The 24,203-nt window shown below is 40.3% G+C and overlaps 2 protein-coding genes across 2 annotated transcripts; both read right to left on the bottom strand.

Annotated features, from left to right (window-relative positions):
- Positions 1–805: 805 nt before the first annotated feature.
- On the bottom strand, positions 806–24,203 carry LOC149713163 (uncharacterized). Its single transcript, XM_089846649.1, has 12 exons — positions 23,824–24,203; positions 23,742–23,768; positions 11,843–11,996; positions 9,001–11,759; positions 7,739–7,861; positions 6,280–6,410; positions 6,090–6,177; positions 5,940–6,015; positions 4,982–5,057; positions 4,261–4,308; positions 2,830–2,891; positions 806–983 (listed from the first exon to the last, which is right to left on the bottom strand). Exons 3-12 carry the CDS (start codon positions 11,872–11,874, stop codon positions 878–880), a joined length of 3,501 nt encoding a protein of 1,166 aa, XP_089702775.1. The 5' UTR covers positions 11,875–11,996; positions 23,742–23,768; positions 23,824–24,203; the 3' UTR covers positions 806–877.
- On the bottom strand, positions 16,033–17,301 carry LOC149713164 (uncharacterized). Its single transcript, XM_089843660.1, has 4 exons — positions 17,024–17,301; positions 16,712–16,790; positions 16,475–16,645; positions 16,033–16,369 (listed from the first exon to the last, which is right to left on the bottom strand). The coding sequence occupies exons 1-4, from the start codon at positions 17,169–17,171 to the stop codon at positions 16,282–16,284; spliced, it is 486 nt and encodes a 161-aa protein (XP_089699786.1). The 5' UTR covers positions 17,172–17,301; the 3' UTR covers positions 16,033–16,281.

Raw genomic sequence — 24,203 nt, 5'->3', positions numbered from 1 at the left:
ATAATTTTAAATAAGGACCTCCGACCAATCGCGTAACCCCCTGCCTTTTTATAATTAGTAGAAGAATCGATAAAAAAACCACTTGATTTTCTTCTTCACCCTCCCTTTAACAACCGTGGCCGTTCCTTTTTTTATTTTTTATAAAGCAAACAATCTACCCTTTCGAGATCCAGCGTTCATGGGCTAAAGAAGTCAAGCCCCGCTCACGTCAAGAAAGACTTCCTAGAGAGAAGCTCGGAGATTTCTAACAGTGTTAGGAAAGGGGGAAAAATTTAACCCCCTATCCATGGAGCTAGGAGTTTTTATCCCAGCAGAGACGTACGCAATACCAGCCATTGTATTTGTTCACTTCCTAGGCTAATTTAATGGACTTCTGGTACAAGGTAAATAGGAAGTCCTGCAAAATCAACCGAGTGTAGTTACTCAATTCTCGCTTTTCGTTCTCAAACTAGCTTGAGCAGTAAGTCTCTAGCATTACAAAGTATAGGAAGTGTCATAGATCCTCGTAAAGCAACGCCTGGTGAGGCGCTGCTGTCAAAGGCTTAGCAATGAAGGCTAAATAGGAAGATGGAAGTCCTGCCAAATCAACCGAGTGTAGTTACTCAATTCTCGCTTGTCATTCTCGAACTAGCTTGAGTTGTAAGTCTCTAGCATTACTTATGGAACATATCTCATAAACTTACGCCATATCCGATAGATGGGCTTTATGGTTGAACGTGGCCTCCACCTCCATCTTTTAAAATGGCGGCCCGCAAAATAATCTAAATGTCCCGCTCCTAATATATTATATAACTAAACTACCAAGTTCAAAAAAGAACAAGTTTTAATTATAAGTAATAAATCTAATAGTTAAATAAAAAAGAATGTTCCTTGGGTTCTACAGAGTTATATATTCTTCAAATTGCATCATGAATTCTAGTACGAAATTTGGACCAAGCGGAGTCTTGTTTCTTTTCGCAGCTTCCAACTCTTCACGTCGTTTTCTGAAAAAAGTTTCAATATTTTTGTACCACGGATACAAACATTAAGATTTTTTAAAGGATAATCCAAGAATTTATAGGAATTAGTTTCAAAATCAAAGGATTTTATATTATTATTTTATCAGGGTTCATACAAACCTGGAAAACCGGGAAAAATCAGGGAAATAACTATTTGACAAAAACCTCAGGGAAATTTATAATTTTTAGTAAAATACAGGGAAATTTGCGTCAAACCGGGTCCGAGTAATTAAGCAAAATGTTCGTAAACATTCCCTCCATAGGATTGACATTACACTAAACTTTGGAGGCTCATAACTCTGGTTATATTAGAGATACAGGGATGTCCTTTGATTATATTATAGTCCAATTTGGCCCCCATCCAACCATACTAAAAACATAGGGCTACGACAAACAGGGGCCGAGTAATTAAGCAAAATGTTCATAAACATACCCTCCATAGGATTAACATTACATTAAACTTTGGAGGATCATAACTCTGGTTATATTAGAGATACGGGGATGTTCTTTGATTATGTAGGGGAAATATATGGGGAGAAAACCTGGAAATCTCAAGGAAATTTGTTTCCCAAAAGTTATATGAACCCTGTTTATTAATTTATTTCCAAGTGAACTTAGGATCATTTAAAACGTAGGGTTTTATCAGAAGTGAGATGAGACTAGAAGTACTGAGCTAACCAAATTCTTCACTCGGCGAAAGTGCATGAATATTCTTGATAAGACACCAACGGTTGGCCCTCTAGTGGCGGTTTCTGAATTTCCCCTCCAAAGAGACGCTCGCGGTGGTAGACGGCCGAACTAGATTGAAGCACCCGCGTCCGTGTTCCGCGGCTTTAGGTTGAGGGGAAGGGGGTAGGAAACATTTTTGGAACTCGAACAATTTTTTTCTCTCTAGTGTAGGCGCGAATAAAATCCTCAAATTTGTTCACTAATGCCAGGATCTATTACCAATGCTAGAGCACTTTACTTCTAGTCTCATCTCACTTCTGGTTTTATTAAATAGGAAATGAAATGGGAAATGTCAAGAATGTAGGATCTTATCTAAGACCATTTAACACAGATGGATTGGAATGATAAGCTAAAAATCCCCGTTCTTCTAATGGCATCGCCTGTCCCGAAACATTTCGACTCATAAATCATGTTATGGCTATGGTTTGAGCCGAAAAAGTTTCAATATTGGTCGTGGTAAGGCACTAGAGAGGCGCTGCCCTAAAAGAACCATGCGCTGTATCTACATTCTGGTCCATCTGTGTTCAATGGCCATAGATTTTACCAGGAATGTATGGAGGGGTTGGAATGGCTAATGGGGCTCTCGTTGTACCCTTGATGGTGGAAAGATAAGGCGAGTCCTTTTTTTAGGAGTGTAGCTCCTCCCCCTACGTCTGTTTAGCTGTCTACCGAAGGCGAAAAATGTCATGACTCGTTAAAATGGCATGGCAGAAGTGACCTTTTAGATTATTTAAAGTTAAACGCGCTGATCCGCCGCCGTTCGCGTTCATATTCGATTCTCTCAGCCTTGGCAGAGGACCTAGGGTAGAGGGTGAAGAATTATAGCAAACAAGTTTTTTTTGGCAGCCAATGAATGAATGAATGAAAATAATTTAAGTGGTAAATATGATTTTTACGTCATGCTATGACGTCACTAGCGTAAATTAAGCCACGCCAGTTGTTTCCAAGATCATTTCACTCCGATTAGGATTTGACCTTAGCCTATCCAACCCCTCCATACATTCCTGATTTTATAGATTGTTTTATGAATTCGTGTGTGAATATAGGATTGCATAAGAAATAAAGAACTACTGGATCCCCTATCACCGTGTAATTTTCATACTTTAATATTAGTCCGTTGCGCTGATAGTTGAGTTCCGCCAAAGCACGGTTTTGTTTTGACAGCTAGAAAAAGAAAACAAACACAATAATTTTAGAAGCATCTGAAGCGATTGTGCTTAAATCACTGTGGACCAGAATATGTCCTTTTATAATAGAAAAAGCACATTAAATGCAAATTAATACTTCCAAAATTTTAGAAGATACGAGCAACGTTTTTTTCTGGGCCTTACACATAAGGTTTTGGTTAGTTGCCTGCCAATTTTGAAAGTATGAAACAGTAGAATTTGACCTTCAAAGATTTTAAGAATCTCAATCATCTATTATGTGTAAGCTTCAATAAGAAACGTAATTGGTCGTATCTTATTTAATATTTTAGATGGATAAATGTTCCAATAATATCAGAAATATATTACTTTACACGAAGTTCACTTCTCCCTACCTCGCGCCGGCCATCATCTATGAAGTATTTTTACAGGCTAGAAACGGTACCGTTCCTCCCGAACAGCGAGGCAGAGAGGTGAAAATAAAAACACTAGCGTCGCGTAGTGAGAAAAATGTGCTCTTCTTACAATCGTATCATGGTTGTATCTTATGCAGCGGCTTCTCACTTGCGCCAAATACAGTTGAATCCCGCCGTTTCTAGGAAACGTCAGATTATCTTGGCAGTGGCCATTTATCACAGTTCTCTCGAGAGATGAAAAATTTTTCTCTTCGCGACTAGCGCACGTCGGGAGGGAGAAAAAATTCACGCCTCTTCACTCTTGCAAAGTTTTTTTTTCGGGTTTTCTCTTCATAGATGATGTTCACGGTACTAACCATTATTGAAGTGAACTTCGTGTAAGATAATATATTTCTGATAATATGAGATATTCATTCTTTTATATGCTCTTCTGTAGGAAAATTTAAAGCAAAGCGCGGGTCCAATGGATCCCCTACAAGTTGACTTTCCTTAAGAACTCCAGTTTTGGCTTGGCGAAGGCTAGTGGGCGGGATTTATAAGTGCACGTATAAATCCCGCCCACTAGCCTTCGCCAAGCCAAAACTGGAGTTCGTAAGGAAAGTCAACTTGTAGGGGATCCACTGGACCCGCGCTTTCCTTTAATATTTCTGGCATGGAGTTTTTCATAAAATATTTTTTTAAAATAGGCCAAAGTAGCGAAATTTTATCAGATATGTTCCATAAGTATAACACTTACTATACTTCATAAATCATAATGCTAGAGACTTACAGCTCGAGCTAGTTCGAGAACGACAAGCGAGAATTGACTACACTCGGTTAATTTTGCAGCTTATTCTGTACTAAGCTTTTGGCAGAGTCTCACCACTCACCAGGCGTCGCTTTACGAGAATCTATGACCTACGTCACTTCATGACAAGCACCAGTTTGTAACCAGTGACAAACTTATGGAACATAACTTATGTTAGTAGTTACCTTTGTAAGAAGTTTTTTGTTACGAGGCTCTTTTTCCAATAAAGAAATCTGAAAAACACCGAAGTCATTTAAATTATTTACTTTTCTAAAAATAAATATTGGTAACATGTTAAATTTTTACTGGCAAATAGCATCATAAAGTGTTATTAAGTTCCAGGGTTCATACAACTTTTGGAAAACAAATTTCCCTGAGATTTCCAGGATTTTCCCTATATTTCTTCCCTGAATTTTCCAGGTTTTTCCCTTATTTGGAGTATCCTATGGAGCAAATGTTAACGAAGGAGGGGGGGGGGAATATAGGGTTATAACATACTCAAAGGACATCCCCGTATCTCTAGTAGAACCAGAGTTATGAGCCTCCAAAATTTAGTGTAATGTTAATCCTATGGAGGGAATGTTCACGAACATTTTGCTTAATTACTCGGCCCCTGTTTGACGCAAATTTCCCTGATTTCCCTCAATTTTACTAAAAATTCTAAATTTCCCTGAGGTTTTTGTCAACTATTTATTTCCCTGATTTTCCCAGGTTTGTATAAACCCTGTGTTATGGATAGTTTTTTTTACTGCACATTCTAATTTGGTTGCTCATTATTATCAAATTCCTTTCAACAGAGCCACATCAACATTCATCATATTCAGTTTTTTACTGAACAGTAAGAGCTATGTGCCAGTAAAAATCCAATTTGCACGTTCACTTAAGTAAGACCAAAGAAAATTTTACCGTTTTTTGAATTTCCTGTCTTTTAATCCTGCAGTATGTCTTGAACAACTTCTCTTCTTGTTCATTTAAATCATCTCTAATTATATAAAATTTAATTTAGTGAATTATATATAACCTCCCAACTAACAACGAGTCGGGTTTAAATGTTCCCTAAGCCTGAAAATTGATGGGAAATGAACCTCCAAGACACCTAGCGAATGTTACCAAGCGTATCAGTTGAAGGTGGTTAACGTCACAGTTGGGACATGGATTAACTAACGCTAGGGATTGTTCACTAACCGTGTTTCCCATTGCTATCGCCAACTACATGTTGCTTGATTCCCCTCTTCATTCCCTAAATTTATTGGACCAAAATTGGATGTATGTATAGCGCCATCTCTAGGCCAAATAACGTTTTTGCTAATTTTAAAGATCGTGGCAGAATTTTAATTTTTACGTCATAGGACACGTGATATTTGGTCCAATTTTCTTATAACTTCCTGTTAGGGATAGTAGCTACTGCTGGGGGGTCTTTGGAACATGCATACTTTATCTTTTAGGGGGAACGAACAATCCCTAGCGTTAGTTAATCCATGGTTGGGCCTGCCAATAAACGGAGCCTCCCCTCCGTGCGGGCCACTGAAGAACTCAATGCTAAATTTCGCGCGCAATAAGGCGCCTGGGCGGGGACTGGCGAAACCCCGCCTCAAAAACTCTCCTCTCCCCCAAATTGAAATAGCTCTATTGCTTAAAATTTTGTTGATTTTGTGTTGCGAATATTGTCTCATAATTTCACACGATCTATCAACCTCGGAGTACTCAATTAAGACATGCCCAAAGCCATCTTTTAAAATATGGCAGCCCGAAATAAACTAAAATGTGAGGTCCCTATGCTATCCTACTAGTCTTAGATACGACTTCAAATAATTGACAGACTTAAGGTCGCGTTTTTCAATGCAAATTTCTAAGATTGACATACTCTTTGTCATTCTGAATTTCTTTAACAAGGGATGCCATCTTTTCTGTACTAGATTCAAATTCCTGGTATCCTTGAGCTTGACGCGAGAATCAAGAAAATTAGAATGAAGTTCTAATATCTAGTTAAAAACAAATTAGGTTAAGAACATACTTTTGCGCTTCTTTCTCAAACTTGGTTCATCTACGAGTTCATATTGTTCAGAATCATTTTCGGATAGATTAACCGCGATTTTGCGTTTCTGGTATAAATATGATTTAAAGAATAAGTTTGATATTCCAAAGTTACTTTATTTCTTTTAACTGTCACGAGATGGCACTGAAAAGTAAATTTTCTGACTTACTGATAACTTTTGTTTGACTGGTAACGTTGCCTTATTTTTCTCGACAACTTTTGGTCTTTTACTGGACTTTTTCATATCATTTGAACTGTTGTCATCCACTTTGTTGACTTTCTCCGTATTTTTTGTTGGTTCTATAGAATGAACGTTTATGTTAGTGAATCGCGTAGTAGCCACAAATTTTTTCGGTTTAAATTTAAATTTAAATTTTTTTCTGTACTTTCCCTGATTTTTTAGGCTAGATGTTGTATAATTTGAATAACATAATCATGGATAAAGAATGCGCGCGTGGAAATTTGTTTTCACTCTACAGGATAGGCAACTCCCTATCTCGAACGACAGCTTATTCTGTATATACTCTGTTACAACATCGGTTGTCAGCACGCGCAAACCCAGGTCTCTATGTAACGTAGCTTTCTGCGTGCTGAAAAAGACAAAAAACTTCAGGATCTTCAGGATTTAAAATATCCGCGAGTTTTTTTTAGCTCGAGCGCATGCACGGACCTCTAGGCCTTAGTTTCAAATACACGTATTTAAAACTAAGGCCTAGAGGTCCGTGCACTTGAGCTAAAAAAACTCGAGGATATTTTAAATCCTGAAGTTTTTGGTCTCTTGTCAGCACGTACAAAGCTAGGTTACATAGAGACCTAGCATTGCGCGTGCTGACAACCAATGTTGCTACAGAGTATATACAGAATAAGCTCCACCAATAGCATTCCGTTGTATTTTTACGTGAAATAAAGCGTTAGAAAATTTGCTTTTGCTCGCTTCTACGGGTGAACATTCCTAAACATAGGATAGCATTTCGAGTCGTTCTCAAGTCTTATGTTGCTACCTAGTACCAATTTTTATTACACGATTATTTTCGAGCCGGGCCTAGCTCAGCTCGGCTCGTGAACAGTCCTATTCATAAATCATCTCTTTGGAAGTTTGTTTTGATTCTATGTTTAGAAATATATTTATTCTAACGCGCAGAATGTCAAAATTTTCCCAATTCCCATAAATTGTTTTAACCAAAACAAAATTCCCCGACTTTTGTAAAAATTACTTTAAATTTTTGGTCAATTTTTAAAATTACTGACCATTCTTGATAAAAAAAAGCTAAATTGTGAATGCGACGTACAAAATAAGAGTTCTCTTTAGAAATACCAGGTGGCGTTTTACCATTTATCATAAACAAAAGCAGACCAATTAGCCTTATTCCTGATCAGCGCCACCTACCCATAGCGGCGACTTTGAGAACAACTGTAATTGGCAAGCCAACCAGATGTCGCTAAAATCTGGTGACGTCATTTTTGGTAAGACCCCGAGAGTGCCCGTCAGTGACGTCACCAGATTTTAGCGACATCTGATTGGCTTGACGATTACAGTAGTTCTCAAAGTCGCCGCTATGGGTAGGTGGCGCTGATCAGGAATAAGGCTAATTCAAAATCTTTATGAGAAATATTTTTTATTGGTTTACCAGCAGCAGCAGCGCGTGTTGGAGATTTTTCATTTCGTTTTAATTCGTCGAAATTAAGCCTCTTCTTCAGACCACTGATATCTGAGGAGGTCGAATTTGAAGACGTAGATGTCTCGGGTGAAACTTGGGAAATAGCATATAAAAAAATTAATATTTGTAATTGGACTGTACAACTTAGAATTCTCTCCGAAGATGACGATATAGGTTATAAAACTGCATTGAACAAACGCTTCGGGTGGTATTACTAGTCCAGTAGAGCTATCTCAGTTTTGACGTCCGTGCCTAGGTAAAACGTCACGGGATTAGCTTTGGCAGTGGGGAGGCCATGATTGGTACCGCTTTGGTTCTATGTTCAAATAGCGTGGGTGACGTCACACTAAAGCATCTAAGATAGCTCAATAGAACTTTACAACATTCGCGATTTAATTGGAATAACGAACGTAGTGTCAGTAAGAAAACTTAATTACCATTGTAAATGGATAAGTTCGTGTTTCCAATAAATAGAATGGAAATTTATTTTATAATAACCATGCAGCTAGGGTTCTGATGAAATTTTTATATTAAAAAAAATCCCTAACTTTTCCAGCTTATCCCTGACGAAATTTTGCCAATATCCCTGACAATTGTAAGGTGTTTAGGAGAGCCCACTTCATAATTACACCTGGCCCATTTAGCATTTCTCGAAGCACGCTTTTATATTCCAAAAAGGAATCCCTGACATTTTAGTAAGGAACTTTAAATCCCTGACTTCTTCCCACATTTTCCAAACCCCTGACTTCGTCCCACTCATTTTCCAAATCCCCGACTTCATCCCACTCATTTTCCAAACCCCCGACTTCATCCCACTCATTTTCCAAATCCCCGACTTCATCCCACTCATTTTCCAAATCCCCGACTTCATCCCACTCATTTTCCAAATCCCCGACTTCATCCCACTCATTTTCCAAATCCCCGACTTCATCCCACTCATTTTCCAAATCCCCGACTTCATCCCACTCATTTTCCAAATCCCCGACTTCATCCCACTCATTTTCCAAATTCCTGACTTCTTCCCACATTTTCCAAACACCTGACTTCGTCCCACATTTTCCAAATCCCCGACTTCATCCCACTCATTTTCCAAATCCCCGACTTCTTCCCACATTTTCCAAATCCCCGACTTCTTCCCACATTTTCCAAATCTCTGACTTATCCAGGTTTTCGTGGTTCCATACGAACCCTGATAACCTTAGTAAAATAATGCAGCTAAATCATCTAATTACCTCTGCGTTTTCCTTTATTATTATTATTATTTTTTCGTGATGTTGAATTTGATGAGCTACTAGAATCTAAAGGCGTATCATCAGAGACAGTACTAGTCAGTTCCGATAGGAGGTTTCGTTTGAATGTCTTAGCGGTGCCTCCTTTGACTGATTTACCCAAAATTAAAACTTGATTTGGTGATTTCTCTTCGACTAGCGGATGATTGCCGAGTCCCTTGTTGGCAGGTTGTGAGATAACGCTAGTGGGCTTTTTGTTACTATTAGCGCGAGTAACTACGGATAACTTGTTACTCGCCGGCGATTCTCTGTCTGGTGACTTGTTGCTAACTGGCGATTCTCTGTCTGGTGACTTGTTGCTAACCGGCGATTCTGTGTACGGTGACTTGTTGCTAACTGGCGATTCTCTGTCTGGTGACTTGTTGCTAACTGGCGATTCTCTGTCAGGTGACTTGTTGCTAACTGGCGATTCCCTGTCTGGTGACTTGTTGCTAACTGGCGATTCCCTGTCTGGTGACTTGTTGCTAACTGGCGATTCCCTGTCTGGTGACTTGTTGCTAACTGGCGATTCCCTGTCTGGTGACTTGTTGCTAACCGGCGATTCTGTGTACGGTGACTTGTTGCTGACTGGCGATTCTCTGTCAGGTGACTTGTTGCTAACTGGCGATTCTCTGTCAGGTGACTTGTTGCTAACTGGCGATTCCCTGTCTGGTGACTTGTTGCTAACTGGCGATTCCCTGTCTGGTGACTTGTTGCTAACTGGCGATTCCCTGTCTGGTGACTTGTTGCTAACTGGCGATTCCCTGTCTGGTGACTTGTTGCTAACTGGCGATTCCCTGTCTGGTGACTTGTTGCTAACTGGCGATTCCCTGTCTGGTGACTTGTTACTGGCCAGCGATTCCCTGTCTAGTGACTTGTTACTGGCCAGCGATTCCCTGTCTGGTGACTTGTTACTCGCCAGCGATTCCCTGTCTGGTAACTTGTTACGGGCCAGCGATTCCCTGTCTGGTGACTTGTTACTGGCCGTCGATTCTTCTCTGTCTGGTGACTTGTTACTGGCCGTCGATTCTTCTCTGTCTGGTGACTTGTTACTGGCCAGCGATTCCCTGTCTGGTGACTTGTTACTGGCCAGCGATTCCCTGTCTGGTGACTTGTTACTGGCCAGCGATTCCCTGTCTGGTGACTTGTTACTGGCCAGCGATTCCCTGTCTGGTGACTTGTTACTGGCCAGCGATTCCCAGTCTGGTGACTTGTTACTGGCCGTCGATTCTTCTCTGTCTGGTGACTTGTTGTTCACCGGCGAATCTCCATGGTAAATAACAGGCGATTCTCTGTTGGATGACTTGTTACCAAAAGTCGATTCTCTGTTGGATGACTTGTTACCAAAAGTCGATTCTCTGTTGGATGACTTGTCACCAAAAGTCGATTCTCTGTTGGATGACTTGTCACCAAAAGTCGATTCTCTGTTGGATGACTTGTTACCAAAAGTCGATTCTCTGTTGGATGACTTGTTACCAAAAGTCGATTCTCTGTTGGATGACTTGTTACCAAAAGTCGATTCTCTGTTGGATGGCTTGTTACCAAAAGTCGATTCTCTGTTGGATGACTTGTTACCAAAAGTCGATTCTCTGTTGGATGACTTGTTACCAAAAGTCGATTCTCTGTTGGATGACTTGTTACCAAAAGTCGATTCTCTGTTGGATGACTTGTTACCAAAAGTCGATTCTCTGTTGGATGGCTTGTTACCAAAAGTCGATTCTCTGTTGGATGGCTTGTTACCAAAAGTCAATTCTCTGTCTGGTGACTTCTTGTTCACCAGCGATTCTCCATGGTTACTAACAGGTGATTCTCTGTTTGATGACTTGTTACTAAGAGGCGATTTTCTATGGTTACTAACAGGTGATTCTCTGTTTGATGACTTGTTACTAAGAGGCGATTCTCTATGGTTACTAACAGGTGATTCTCTGTTTGATGACTTGTTACTAATATTTCGTTCTCTGTCAGGTGACTTGTTACTAATATTTTTCTCTCTGTCAGGTGACTTATTAAGAACACTTATCTTTCTGTCAAGTGACTTATTAAGAACACTTAACTTTCTGTCAAGTGACTTATTAATAACACTCGATTCACCATTGGGCAATTTATCGTTAAGTGTTGAAATATTGTTAGACGAGTCAGCATTCACTGGTATCTTTCGATAAGGCTGCTTATGATTATCTGGCGTTTCACTATCTTGAACAATAGCCTCGAGGGAAGCAGGCGATACCACATCATTGTGCGATTTACCAACCTCTACCAATATTCCATAGTATGGTTCGTTAGCGATGAATCGATTAGTTGAAATATCACAAGCTTTTGATGCCTTGTTCGAAGTCTCACTAAACACTTTGGATCTATTATTCGTTGACTTACTAGAAGCAACGAACCCACCATTAGGTGACTTATATTGAGATGCAATGTCATTACAAATGGGATAGGTCTCGACTCCTTGATTTTCACCACCATTATAACCTATCTTGCGTGTGTTATTGCCGGCAGGAGATGCTTTTCCCAGATAATTACTGCCACTAGCGGATTTTAAGTTCGGTGATTTATTACCACTTCTGTTTGAAGTATCTCCTTTGGGCAACACTTCACTGACTTTCACCAATACAGCTTCATGTTTCAGGGATTTATTACTCGCTGGGGTTGCCTGACATTCTGGTTTTTTAATATTCAAGCTGACATCGAAATCAAATGGCCTGATTTTCGTGGCCCTCTTGCTAAAATTGAAATGATTAGTCAATTACGTATTTAATCAGGAAATTATTAAAGTTACGTTAAGGTAAACTATGTAAAATCTTACTTGGGTCTACGATGAAAACGTAAGTTATCCATATGAATTTGAATTATGCACAGAAACTGGCTGTAAGTTTTTGACAACAATAGTCACGCTCTAATCTGCTGACAGTTGAGTAATCTTGTTTAAATCGAACGAGTGATCGGAGTGAATTCTCAGTGATGGACCCTAAAAGGCACACCTTTCACAACAGCACACTTTTCACAACGCCTAAAAATACCTATTTCGCATCACCTTTCAAAAGTTGTTTTTTATCACACTGCTAATTCCCGCAAATACAAAGAATTAACATAAGCATTAAAGTAAGCACTGAAGTAAGTCAACTAACACCGCCGGTACACACTTATTTTAATGAAATCAACAAAAACATGAAGGAACGAATTTATTTTATTAAAATCCTAAAAAAAACATATTCCTAGAAAGACCGAAGCGCGTAAGTTGGAAATCCGCGGCCGCGCCGGCACACCTTCTTTTCACAACCGGTACGGGAGGGACTCGTTTCCCCGTCGACTCCGTCGACTCAAGGCGGCGTGCCAAGGCTTAGGAAAAGGCACACCTTTTCAGCTTCGAGAATCTAACGCCAGGTAGCGCGCTCATTTCACTTAGACCAATGGGGTAATCCAGCCACTCTCAAGCGCCAAATTTAAATCGTTCAAACTCATTTTTCAAGTAAAGGAACCAAAAACTAATATTTCTCGCTTATTTTACGCTTCAAGTCGTTCTTGTACTATCCCATCACACCTGTCTTTTCTTTCACAACCTCTTCCGATACTAGCACACCTTTTTCATTTACTCCCAGCACACCTATACTTTCTTTCACAACCCCTTCCGATAGCTCACCTGGCACACTTTTTCTTAAACTATTCCAGATCACCTGTCTATTCTTTCACAACCTCTTCCGATACTAGCACACCTTTTTTATTTACTCCCAGGACACCTATACTTTCTTTCACAACCCCTTCCGATACTAGCACACCTTTTTTATTTACTCCCAGGACACCTATACTTTCTTTCACAACCCCTTCCGATACTAGCACACCTTTTTCATTTACTCCCAGCACACCTATACTTTCTTTCACAACCCCTTCCGATACTAGCACACCTTTTTCATTTACTCCCAGCACACCTATACTTTCTTTCACAACCCCTTCCGATAGCTCACCTGGCACACTTTTTCTTAAACTATTCCAGATCACCTGTCTATTCTTTCACAACCTCTTCCGATACTAGCACACCTTTTTTATTTACTCCCAGCACACCTATACTTTCTTTCACAACCCCTTCCGATACTAGCACACCTTTTTCATTTACTCCCAGCACACCTATACTTTCTTTCTCAACCTCTTCCGATTGCACACCCGGCACACTTTTTCTTTAACTATTCCAGATCACCTGTCTATTCTTTCACAACCTCTTCCGATACTAGCACACCTTTTTCATTTACTCCCAAGACACCTATACTTTCTTTCACAACCCCTTCCGATACTAGCACACCTTTTTCATTTACTCCCAGCACACCTATACTTTCTTTCACAACCCCTTCCGATACTAGCACACCTTTTTCATTTACTCCCAGCACACCTATACTTTCTTTCACAACCCCTTCCGATAGCTCACCTGGCACACTTTTTCTTAAACTATTCCAGATCACCTGTCTATTCTTTCACAACCTCTTCCGATACTAGCACACCTTTTTTATTTACTCCCAGCACACCTATACTTTCTTTCACAACCCCTTCCGATACTAGCACACCTTTTTCATTTACTCCCAGCACACCTATACTTTCTTTCACAACCCTTTCCGATACTAGCACAACTGGCACACCTTTTACTTACACTATTCCAGAACACCTGTCTATTCTTTCACAACTTCTTCCTATACTAGCACCCCTATCTCATACACTCCCAGCACACCTGTCTACTTTTTCACAAGCCGGCAAAACTCCTATCACTCCGGCGAAAAACTCTCTCCTTTCCCGGTAAAGTAATCCTTAGCTTAAGTTTTGCGACAGCTGGAAAATCCGCGCCGGCACACCTTCTTTTCACAACGGCCTGAACTTGAGCAAGCCCTTCGCCGGTACCCATCCCTATGAAAAGCCCTGCTTCGCGTAAGCGAGGCGCTTCTTATGAGTGCGCGCCGCGCACACCTACTTTCACAACGGCCAGGAACCATAAGCAATTTTCGCTCGGAATACCCGTGGAACACCGAGGCTTAGCAAAATACTAAACGGCACACCTTTTCAGCTTCGAGAATCTAACGCAAGGTAGCGCGCTCATTTCACTTAGACCAATGGTGTAATCCAGCCACTCTCAAGCGCCAAATTTAAATCGTTCAAAGTCATTTTTCAATGTAAAGGAACCAAAAATTAATGTTTCTCGCTTATTTTAAGCTTCGAGTAGTTCTTGTACTATTCCAGCATGCCTGTCGATTCTTTCATAACCTCTTTCTATACTAGCACACCTTGTTTTCTATTCCCAGCACACCTGTATTTTCTTTCACACCTTTTTCTTCTACTATTCTAGTACACCTGTCTTTTCTTTCACAACCTCTTCCGATATTAGCACACCTTTTTCTTCTACTATTCCAGCACACCTGTCTAATTTTTCACAAGGCGGCAAAACTAAGTTCTATCAGAAGTATATAATACTTCTCTCCGAGAGAGATGTACCACAAAGCGGGGTAAGTGTAACGTCACTCTTCCCCATTACTACACACTACGCCGTTTTGCGACGCGGCGTGGCGTGCCGTTTTGACGGCGTCAACGTCGGTGGTAGGTACGTTGCGCCACGCGACGGTTGCAGGGTTCACATTTTCGCGTCGTGGCGGGAAACTGTATTTTCAAAAATGGATTCGAGTGATGAGGATGATTTAGTTCTTGCCATAATTTTAAGTAGAAGAAGAAGAAGACGTAAAAATAGAGATTTATGGCTTCATCCTTATTTAACTAGGCGAAATCAGCTTTCGGAATTTAATACACTCTTGAGCGAATTTAGATTAGAGAACAAGGAATTGTATTTTCAATACTTTAGAATGTATCCATCTACAATGGACTTTCTATTAAGTTTAGTTGGCCCTAGGCTCAAAAAAATTCATACTCAGTTTCGTGAACCTATTTCTGCGAAAGAGCGGTTAGCACTAACATTGAGGTAAGATATAATATATAATAAAAATTTCCATTATTCTCTCTCGTTACTTTAATGCGTTACTTTAAAAATAGATATTTGGCTACAGGAGATAGCATGCAAACTGTGTCGTTCACAATGAGGGTAGGAAGGTCCACCACTTCTCAGATTATCAGAGAATCGTGTGGTATTCTGTGGGATGCACTTCAGAGTGAATATCTTCCTCAACCAAGTTTAGCACAGTTTTCATCGATTAGTCGGCACTTTTGGCAAAAATGGCAATATCCTAATTGTTTAGGTGCCATTGATGGCAAACACATTCGAATTCAGGTACCGATCTATTCACATAATGCTGATTCAATGTGAACTTCCCTCATTATTTTGCAGGCGCCGCCCAACTCGGGTAGTGACTATTTTAATTACAAGAAGTTCTTCAGCATAGTTCTTTGGTTTCCCACACTAATTATTGTTATTTCATGAAGGTTTTTAATGCGTCCTTATAACCGCCCTAATTTGCCAAAGGAGCAAAGAATTTTTAATTATCGACTTTCTCGAGCCAGGCGAATAGTGGAAAACACTTTCGGAATTTTAGCAGCAAGGTGTGCGAAATACGACACATAACATTATAATAATGCTGTGAAATTATAATAATGCTGCGAAATTTAAAAAAACTAGGTGGAGGATCCTACTCAGAGCCATTATTGCATCCGAAGACACAATGTTGGAAGTTGTGAAAGCTATATGCGTTCTCCATAACTTCCTAAGACAAATTGAATTGAACAAGAAGTCAAATTGCGAAAACCGATACTGTCCACCTAATTTTGTAGATCGTGAAAATCAAAATGGCGAAATCATTTCTGGTGAATGGAGACAAGAAGCGGATCTTGACGCTGTCAGGAATTTGAGAAGATTGGGTCGCCAGGGGGCTAGAAATCACACCATGGAAAGTGAAGATATTCGTGTAAAGCTAACCAATTTTTTCAACTCAGAAATTGGTAGCGTATATTGGCAAGACTCTCACATATAATTCTAATTATTTTCATTGAAAATAAACTAGTTTTCCGGAATGCGAATTATTTGTTATTTAATGAAGATGATAAGTTTTACATGGCTGATTATGAAATTTAAATGAGTATTACATGAGTATTCTTCATTCTGAACCATACTGAAGATCGAATAAAATATCTTCGATCTTTTTTCGAGCTAAACATTGTTTCATCGGTTCCAGAGCTTCAATTCTTGACACCAAAGACATACAATATAGTTCTACTGAACTTTTTGGTTTAGATTCGGTTGTAGGTTTTTTCTTGCATGCAATTGATTTAAGAATTTCCATCTCCAATTCCTCTTTTCTTTTTTTTTGTACTTGTTGGTGTTTTAACAGGCATATTGATAGCTGAAGTTTGTTCACTAAAAAGATAAAATATTTGGTGGAAATGGAGTTTACTGTAGGTTTTAAATGAGGAAGTTGACAAATTTTGGAACTGCTCAATAGGATTATACATAGTTAAGTACCTAAAATTAGAAGGTTCAACATCACATGTTACTTCTACATCTGGTGGTATTACGTAACCACCAACATTGACACCCTCTGGTAAATCCGCACCTTCTCCTGGAAGACCTTCCACTGTTGAGCTGGTGGAATTGTCATTGTTGGTGGAATTGTCATTATAGTTGGAAATTGTGCTGGAAAAATGATGAGAAGGTTGCTAGAATAATCAGTTTTTATTTTGGCTATAATAGTTAACTAACCTTTTATGTTTTATATGGTCATTTAAAAAGCTCAACTGAGCGAATAAAGGCCATTTTTGACTAGCAAATGCTTCTGAGCCTGTCGGTAGATTTGCATTTTTTTTCCCCTCGTATACCTATCTCTGATTGTTTTCCACCTTTTCTTTGCCTCACTCACTATACTCAGGCAACAAAAACAGAACTTAAAACTAGCATATTGGCTCATAAAGAAGCCATGAAAAAAATTCATACACCAGCAGTACCATTCCGATGATTCCTTAAACAAAAAACTAGCCAAGGCTTAACTATACTTTTGTACGATAAAATTCTTACCTGTTGAAGATACTGCTCTTGCTATTTCTCCCCATAAAATTTTCTTCTTTCTAAAATCTTTGAAGTCTGATCTGGTCAGATCGTATATTTGAGGTCTGTCCCTCACGGCATCGACTAGTTTCTCGTCGAAATTATCGAAGTGCGCCATATTAAAAATTACTTTGTACTTTTTTTCCAAAGAAAAAAACGACACGCACGCCACCAAAAGTTCGGAATTCGAAGCTTTGGCGTTTGTCAGCGTTGCGTTTGCGTCGCGTCAAAAGCGTACCGTTTTGGCAGCGTTTTCACAACGTTTCGAAAACGCCGCGACACGCCGCGACTCGCCGCGTCGCAAAACGGGGTAGTGTGTAGTAGGCTTTAGACCAATGGGGTAATCCAGCCACTCTCAAGCGCCAAATTTAAATCGTTCAAACTCATTTTTCAAGTAAAGGAACCAAAAACTAATATTTCTCGCTTATTTTACGCTTCAAGTTGTTCTTGTACTATCCCATCACACCTGTCTTTTCTTTCACAACCTCTTCCGATACTAGCACACCTTTTTCATTTACTCCCAGCACACCTATACTTTCTTTCACAACCTCTTCCGATTGCACACCCGGCACACTTTTTCTTAAACTATTCCAGATCACCTGTCTATTCTTTCACAACCTCTTCCGATACTAGCACACCTTTTTTATTTACTCCCAGGACACCTATACTTTCTTTCACAACCCCTTCCGATACTAGCACACCTTTTTCATTTACTCCCAGCACACCTATACTTTCTTTCTCAACCTCTTCCGATTGCACACCCGGCACACTTTTTCTTTAACTATTCCAGATCACCTGTCTATTCTTTCACAACCTCTTCCGATACTAGCACACCTTTTTTATTTACTCCCAGGACACCTATACTTTCTTTCACAACCTCTTCCGATACTAGCACACCTTTTTCATTTACTCCCAAGACACCTATACTTTCTTTCACAACCCCTTCCGATACTAGCACACCTTTTTCATTTACTCCCAGCACACCTATACTTTCTTTCACAACCCCTTCCGATACTAGCACACCTTTTTCATTTACTCCCAGCACACCTATACTTTCTTTCACAACCCCTTCCGATAGCTCACCTGGCACACTTTTTCTTAAACTATTCCAGATCACCTGTCTATTCTTTCACAACCTCTTCCGATACTAGCACACCTTTTTTATTTACTCCCAGCACACCTATACTTTCTTTCACAACCCCTTCCGATACTAGCACACCTTTTTCATTTACTCCCAGCACACCTATACTTTCTTTCACAACCCTTTCCGATACTAGCACAACTGGCACACCTTTTACTTACACTATTCCAGAACACCTGTCTATTCTTTCACAACTTCTTCCTATACTAGCACCCCTATCTCATACACTCCCAGCACACCTGTCTACTTTTTCACAAGCCGGCAAAACTCCTATCACTCCGGCGAAAAACTCTCTCCTTTCCCGGTAAAGTAATCCTTAGCTTAAGTTTTGCGACAGCTGGAAAATCCGCGCCGGCACACCTTCTTTTCACAACGGCCTGAACTTGAGCAAGCCCTTCGCCGGTACCCATCCCTATGAAAAGCCCTGCTTCGCGTAAGCGAGGCGCTTCTTATGAGTGCGCGCCGCGCACACCTACTTTCACAACGGCCAGGAACCATAAGCAATTTTCGCTCGGAATACCCGTGGAACACCGAGGCTTAGCAAAACACTAAACGGCACACCTTTTCAGCTTCGAGAATCTAACGCAAGGTAGCGCGCTCATTTCACTTAGACCAATGGTGTAATCCAGCCACTCTCAAGCGCCAAATTTAAATCGTTCAAAGTCATTTTTCAATGTAAAGGAACCAAAAATTAATGTTTCTCGCTTATTTTAAGCTTCGAGTAGTTCTTGTACTATTCCAGCATGCCTGTCGATTCTTTCATAACCTCTTTCTATACTAGCACACCTTGTTTTCTATTCCCAGCACACCTGTATTTTCTTTCACACCTTTTTCTTCTACTATTCTAGTACACCTGTCTTTTCTTTCACAACCTCTTCCGATATTAGCACACCTTTTTCTTCTACTATTCCAGCACACCTGTCTAATTTTTCACAAGCCGGCAAAACTAAGTTCTATTCAGTTTTCACATTTCTTCAATCCTAGCACACCTCGATATTATAATTTGACAGCACACCATATCTTTTAGTTTTATCTTGAAGTTTATTTTTTCAAAGGCTAGTGGGTGAGGGTCATAGGGGTGCTATCATACTATGATATGGAGATGAAGAATGGCGTGAAAACTAAAAAATAGGTGTACTGTCGTACTTTAAGCTTGAGGCATGGATAAAGAATGCGCGTGAGGGAATTTGTTTTCACGCTATAGGATAGGCAACTCCCTATCTCGAGCGACAGCTTATTCTGTATATACTCTGTTACAACATCGGTTGTCAGCACGCGCAAAGCTGGGACTCTTTGTAATCTAGCCTTGCGCGTGCTGACAAGAGACAAAAAACTTCAGGATATTTTAAACGATTTTAAATCCTGAAGATCCTGAAGTTTTTTCTCTCTTGTCAGCACGCGCAAAGTTAGATTACATAGAGACCTAGCTTTGCGCGTGCTGACAACCAATGTTGTAACAGAGTATATACAGAATAAGCTGTCGTTCGAGATAGGGAGTTGCCGATCCTATAGCGTGAAAACAAATTTCCGCACGCGCATTCTTTATCCATGGTTGAGGTGTGCGAGGATTGAAGGATGCTGTGAAAACTAAAAAATAGGTGTGCTGTCATACTATAAGGTTGAGGTGTGCGGGGATTGAAGACTGCTATGAAAAACATGAAGATAGGTGTCTTGATACATTCATATCAAACTCAAATACGTAGTAAAAAGTTTTTGAACGATTTAAATTTGGCGCTTGAGTGGCTTGACTACCTCATTGGTCGAAAGGAATAAAAAGCGCTCGTCGCGGTAGACTCTCGAAGCTGAAAAGGTGTGCCTTTTAGTGTATTGCTAAGCCTTGGTATTTCAAGGGAAAATTGCCTTATGGTGCATGGCCGTTGTGAAAGTAGGTGTGCGCTGCGCGCACTTATAACAAGTGCGTCGCTTACGCGAAGCCTGGGCTTATTATAGGGATGGGTACCGGCAGAAGTATATAATACTTCTCTTCGAGAGAAGTGTACCACAAAGCTGGGTGAGTGTAACGTCACTCTTCCCAACATCGGAACACTTAGAGCAAGGTTACTAAACCGAATCACATACACGATAAATAGTTCCCTCATCATTACTCTATTAGCGTTTAAATATTTGGCAAGACGCGCTTGTGCAATTTGTCCCACGTCAAGACGAGGTTTGTGGGATGATTGCTGGGGATTTAGTGCCAAACAACTATTGAATTCACTTTACGGTGCGATGCCCATTTGTAGATTGATGAGTGGGAAAGCAAACTAAAAGGGTTAGCCTGGGAAGAATGACGTTACATAACTAAAGCGTTAAGAGGATACAGAGTGTCATCCTTCTTCTATTATCCCCTTCTGGTACCGGCTAAGGGAAAGGTGTAGGTGTGCAAGTTTTACCCGTTGTGAATGGGATGTTTGCCGGCATTGGGATCCTTTGATAGTGTAAGATCGAGGTGTGCTAGCTTTGAAAGAAGGTGTGAAAAACCAAAAGATAGGTGTGTAGATCATATTATTAGATCGAGGTGTGCCAGGTTGGAACTTGAAAAAAAGGTCTGAAAAACTAAAAGATATGGTGCGCTGTCAAATTATAATATCGAGGTGTGCTAGGATTGAAGAAATGTGAAAACTGAATAGAACCAGAAGGGGATAATAGAAGAAGGATGACTCTCTGTATCCTCTTAATGCTTTAATTATGTAACGTCATTCTTCCCAGGCTCACCCTTTTAGTTTGCTTTCCCGCTCATCAAACTACAAATGGGCATCGTACTGTAAGGTGAATTTGGCACTAAATCCCCAACAATCATCCCACAAACCTCGTCTTGACGTGGGACAAAAATGCGCAAGTGCGTCTGGCCAAATATTTAATCGCTAATAAAGTAATGATGAGGGAACTATTTATCGCGTATGTGATTCGTTTTAGTAACCTTGCTCTAAATGATCCGATGTTGGGAAGAGTGACGTTACACTTACCCCGCTTTGTGGTACATCTCTCTCGGAGAGAAGTATTATATACTTCTGATAGAACTTAGTTTTGCCGCCTTGTGAAAAATTAGACAGGTGTGCTGGAATAGTAGAAGAAAAAGGTGTGCTAATATCGGAAGAGGTTGTGAAAGAAAAGACAGGTGTACTAGAATAGTAGAAGAAAAAGGTGTGAAAGAAAATACAGGTGTGCTGGGAATAGAAAACAAGGTGTGCTAGTATAGAAAGAGGTTATGAAAGAATCGACAGGCATGCTGGAATAGTACAAGAACTACTCGAAGCTTAAAATAAGCGAGAAACATTAATTTTTGGTTCCTTTACATTGAAAAATGACTTTGAACGATTTAAATTTGGCGCTTGAGAGTGGCTGGATTACACCATTGGTCTAAGTGAAATGAGCGCGCTACCTTGCGTTAGATTCTCGAAGCTGAAAAGGTGTGCCGTTTAGTATTTTGCTAAGCCTCGGTGTTCCACGGGTATTCCGAGCGAAAATTGCTTATGGTTCCTGGCCGTTGTGAAAGTAGGTGTGCGCGGCGCGCACTCATAAGAAGCGCCTCGCTTACGCGAAGCAGGGCTTTTCATAGGGATGGGTACCGGCGAAGGGCTTGCTCAAGTTCAGGCCGTTGTGAAAAGAAGGTGTGCCGGCGCGGATTTTCCAGCTGTCGCAAAACTTAAGCTAAGGATTACTTTACCGGGAAAGGAGAGAGTTTTTCGCCGGAGTGATAGGAGTTTTGCCGGCTTGTGAAAAAGTAGACAGGTGTGCTGGGAGTGTATGAGATAGGGGTGCTAGTATAGGAAGAAGTTGTGAAAGAATAGACAGGTGTTCTGGAATAGTGTAAGTAAAAGGTGTGCCAGTTGTGCTAGTATCGGAAAGGGTTGTGAAAGAAAGTATAGGTGTGCTGGGAGTAAATGAAAAAGGTGTGCTAGTATCGGAAGGGGTTGTGAAAGAAAGTATAGGTGTGCTGGGAGTAAATAAAAAAGGTGTGCTAGTATCGGAAGAGGTTGTGAAAGAATAGACAGGTGATCTGGAATAGTTTAAGAAAAAGTGTGCCAGGTGAGCTATCGGAAGGGGTTGTGAAAGAAAGTATAGGTGTGCTGGGAGTAAATGAAAAAGGTGTGCTAGTATCGGAAGGGGTTGTGAAAGAAAGTATAGGTGTGCTGGGAGTAAATGAAAAAGGTGTGCTAGTATCGGAAGGGGTTGTGAAAGAAAGTATAGGTGTCTTGGGAGTAAATGAAAAAGGTGTGCTAGTATCGGAAGAGGTTGTGAAAGAATAGACAGGTGATCTGGAATAGTTAAAGAAAAAGTGTGCCGGGTGTGCAATCGGAAGAGGTTGAGAAAGAAAGTATAGGTGTGCTGGGAGTAAATGAAAAAGGTGTGCTAGTATCGGAAGGGGTTGTGAAAGAAAGTATAGGTGTGCTGGGAGTAAATAAAAAAGGTGTGCTAGTATCGGAAGAGGTTGTGAAAGAATAGACAGGTGATCTGGAATAGTTTAAGAAAAAGTGTGCCAGGTGAGCTATCGGAAGGGGTTGTGAAAGAAAGTATAGGTGTGCTGGGAGTAAATGAAAAAGGTGTGCTAGTATCGGAAGGGGTTGTGAAAGAAAGTATAGGTGTGCTGGGAGTAAATGAAAAAGGTGTGCTAGTATCGGAAGGGGTTGTGAAAGAAAGTATAGGTGTCCTGGGAGTAAATAAAAAAGGTGTGCTAGTATCGGAAGGGGTTGTGAAAGAAAGTATAGGTGTCCTGGGAGTAAATAAAAAAGGTGTGCTAGTATCGGAAGAGGTTGTGAAAGAATAGACAGGTGATCTGGAATAGTTTAAGAAAAAGTGTGCCAGGTGAGCTATCGGAAGGGGTTGTGAAAGAAAGTATAGGTGTGCTGGGAGTAAATGAAAAAGGTGTGCTAGTATCGGAAGAGGTTGTGAAAGAAAAGACAGGTGTGATGGGATAGTACAAGAACGACTTGAAGCGTAAAATAAGCGAGAAATATTAGTTTTTGGTTCCTTTACTTGAAAAATGAGTTTGAACGATTTAAATTTGGCGCTTGAGAGTGGCTGGATTACCCCATTGGTCTAAGTGAAATGAGCGCGCTACCTGGCGTTAGATTCTCGAAGCTGAAAAGGTGTGCCTTTTCCTAAGCCTTGGCACGCCGCCTTGAGTCGACGGAGTCGACGGGGAAACGAGTCCCTCCCGTACCGGTTGTGAAAAGAAGGTGTGTCGGCGCGGCCGCGGATTTCCAACTTACGCGCTTCGGTCTTTCTAGGAATATGTTTTTTTTTAGGATTTTAATAAAATAAATTCGTTCCTTCATGTTTTTGTTGATTTCATTAAAATAAGTGTGTACCGGCGGTGTTAGTTGACTTACTTCAGTGCTTACTTTAATGCTTATGTTAATTCTTTGTATTTGCGGGAATTAGCAGTGTGATAAACAACACTAACTAGTTTTTAGTATGTGCGGGGGGCATATTGCATTGTGATAAAAAACGACTTTTGAAAGGCGATGCGAAATAGGTATTTTTAGGCGTTGTGAAAAGTGTGCTGTTGTGAAAGGTGTGCCTTTTAGGGTCCATCTTCTCAGTTCTCACCATTCAAATTTTTAGAGCAGGCTGGGAAATAAGTATTTTTAGAGCCCATGTATTTGAGTAATAAAAAAAATGGTACCGTTGAATATATTTTGAATTATTAAAGTGGTCACCAGGTCCAAGAATTTAATATTGATAGTGATCCAGCTGATTACAGTAAAAGTACCTTATTTTCCACTCTAATCCAGACTCCAGTGACAGCACGTCTTATCCCTTTTTTGACACCCCTGATCAAATAACAACCTGTTGGCAGGGCCGGAAATAAGAAAAATTTCTTATAGGACATCCCCTGTTTGACTGAAAAATTTATAGGGCATTGTCCACTGGAGTGTGTAAAAATAGTATCACATCTTCATAGTCAAAATACCAAAACTTCGTAAAATTTATTGGTCAAACTGTCCAGTGACCCCCTTAGTTTTAACAAAATTATGGGACATTTTTAAATTTTATTGGACAATG

Source organism: Phalangium opilio, unplaced genomic scaffold (genome assembly GCF_054372755.1).
Source record: "Phalangium opilio isolate 3A_F unplaced genomic scaffold, DU_Popi_V2 ptg000009l_1, whole genome shotgun sequence".
NCBI classification, from domain to species: Eukaryota; Metazoa; Arthropoda; class Arachnida; order Opiliones; family Phalangiidae; genus Phalangium; species Phalangium opilio.
The sequence above is the reverse complement of the archived record's forward strand: the minus strand, read 5'-3'. Positions and strand labels throughout refer to the sequence as shown.

Coding starts and splice junctions, on each gene's coding strand:
- LOC149713163 (XM_089846649.1), bottom strand. CDS start 11,874: ATGGATAACTTACGTTTTCATCGTAGACCCAA. Junction 11,760..11,842: donor CGTTTTCATCGTAGACCCAA/GTAAGATTTTAC, acceptor TTTCAATTTTAG/CAAGAGGGCCACGAAAATCA. Junction 2,892..4,260: donor ACAAAAAACTTCTTACAAAG/GTAACTACTAAC, acceptor TTCTTTTTCTAG/CTGTCAAAACAAAACCGTGC.
- LOC149713164 (XM_089843660.1), bottom strand. CDS start 17,171: ATGGCGCACTTCGATAATTTCGACGAGAAACTAGTCGATGCCGTGAGG. Junction 16,646..16,711: donor GACCATATAAAACATAAAAG/GTTAGTTAACTA, acceptor TCATTTTTCCAG/CACAATTTCCAACTATAATG. Junction 16,370..16,474: donor GTTGAACCTTCTAATTTTAG/GTACTTAACTAT, acceptor TTATCTTTTTAG/TGAACAAACTTCAGCTATCA.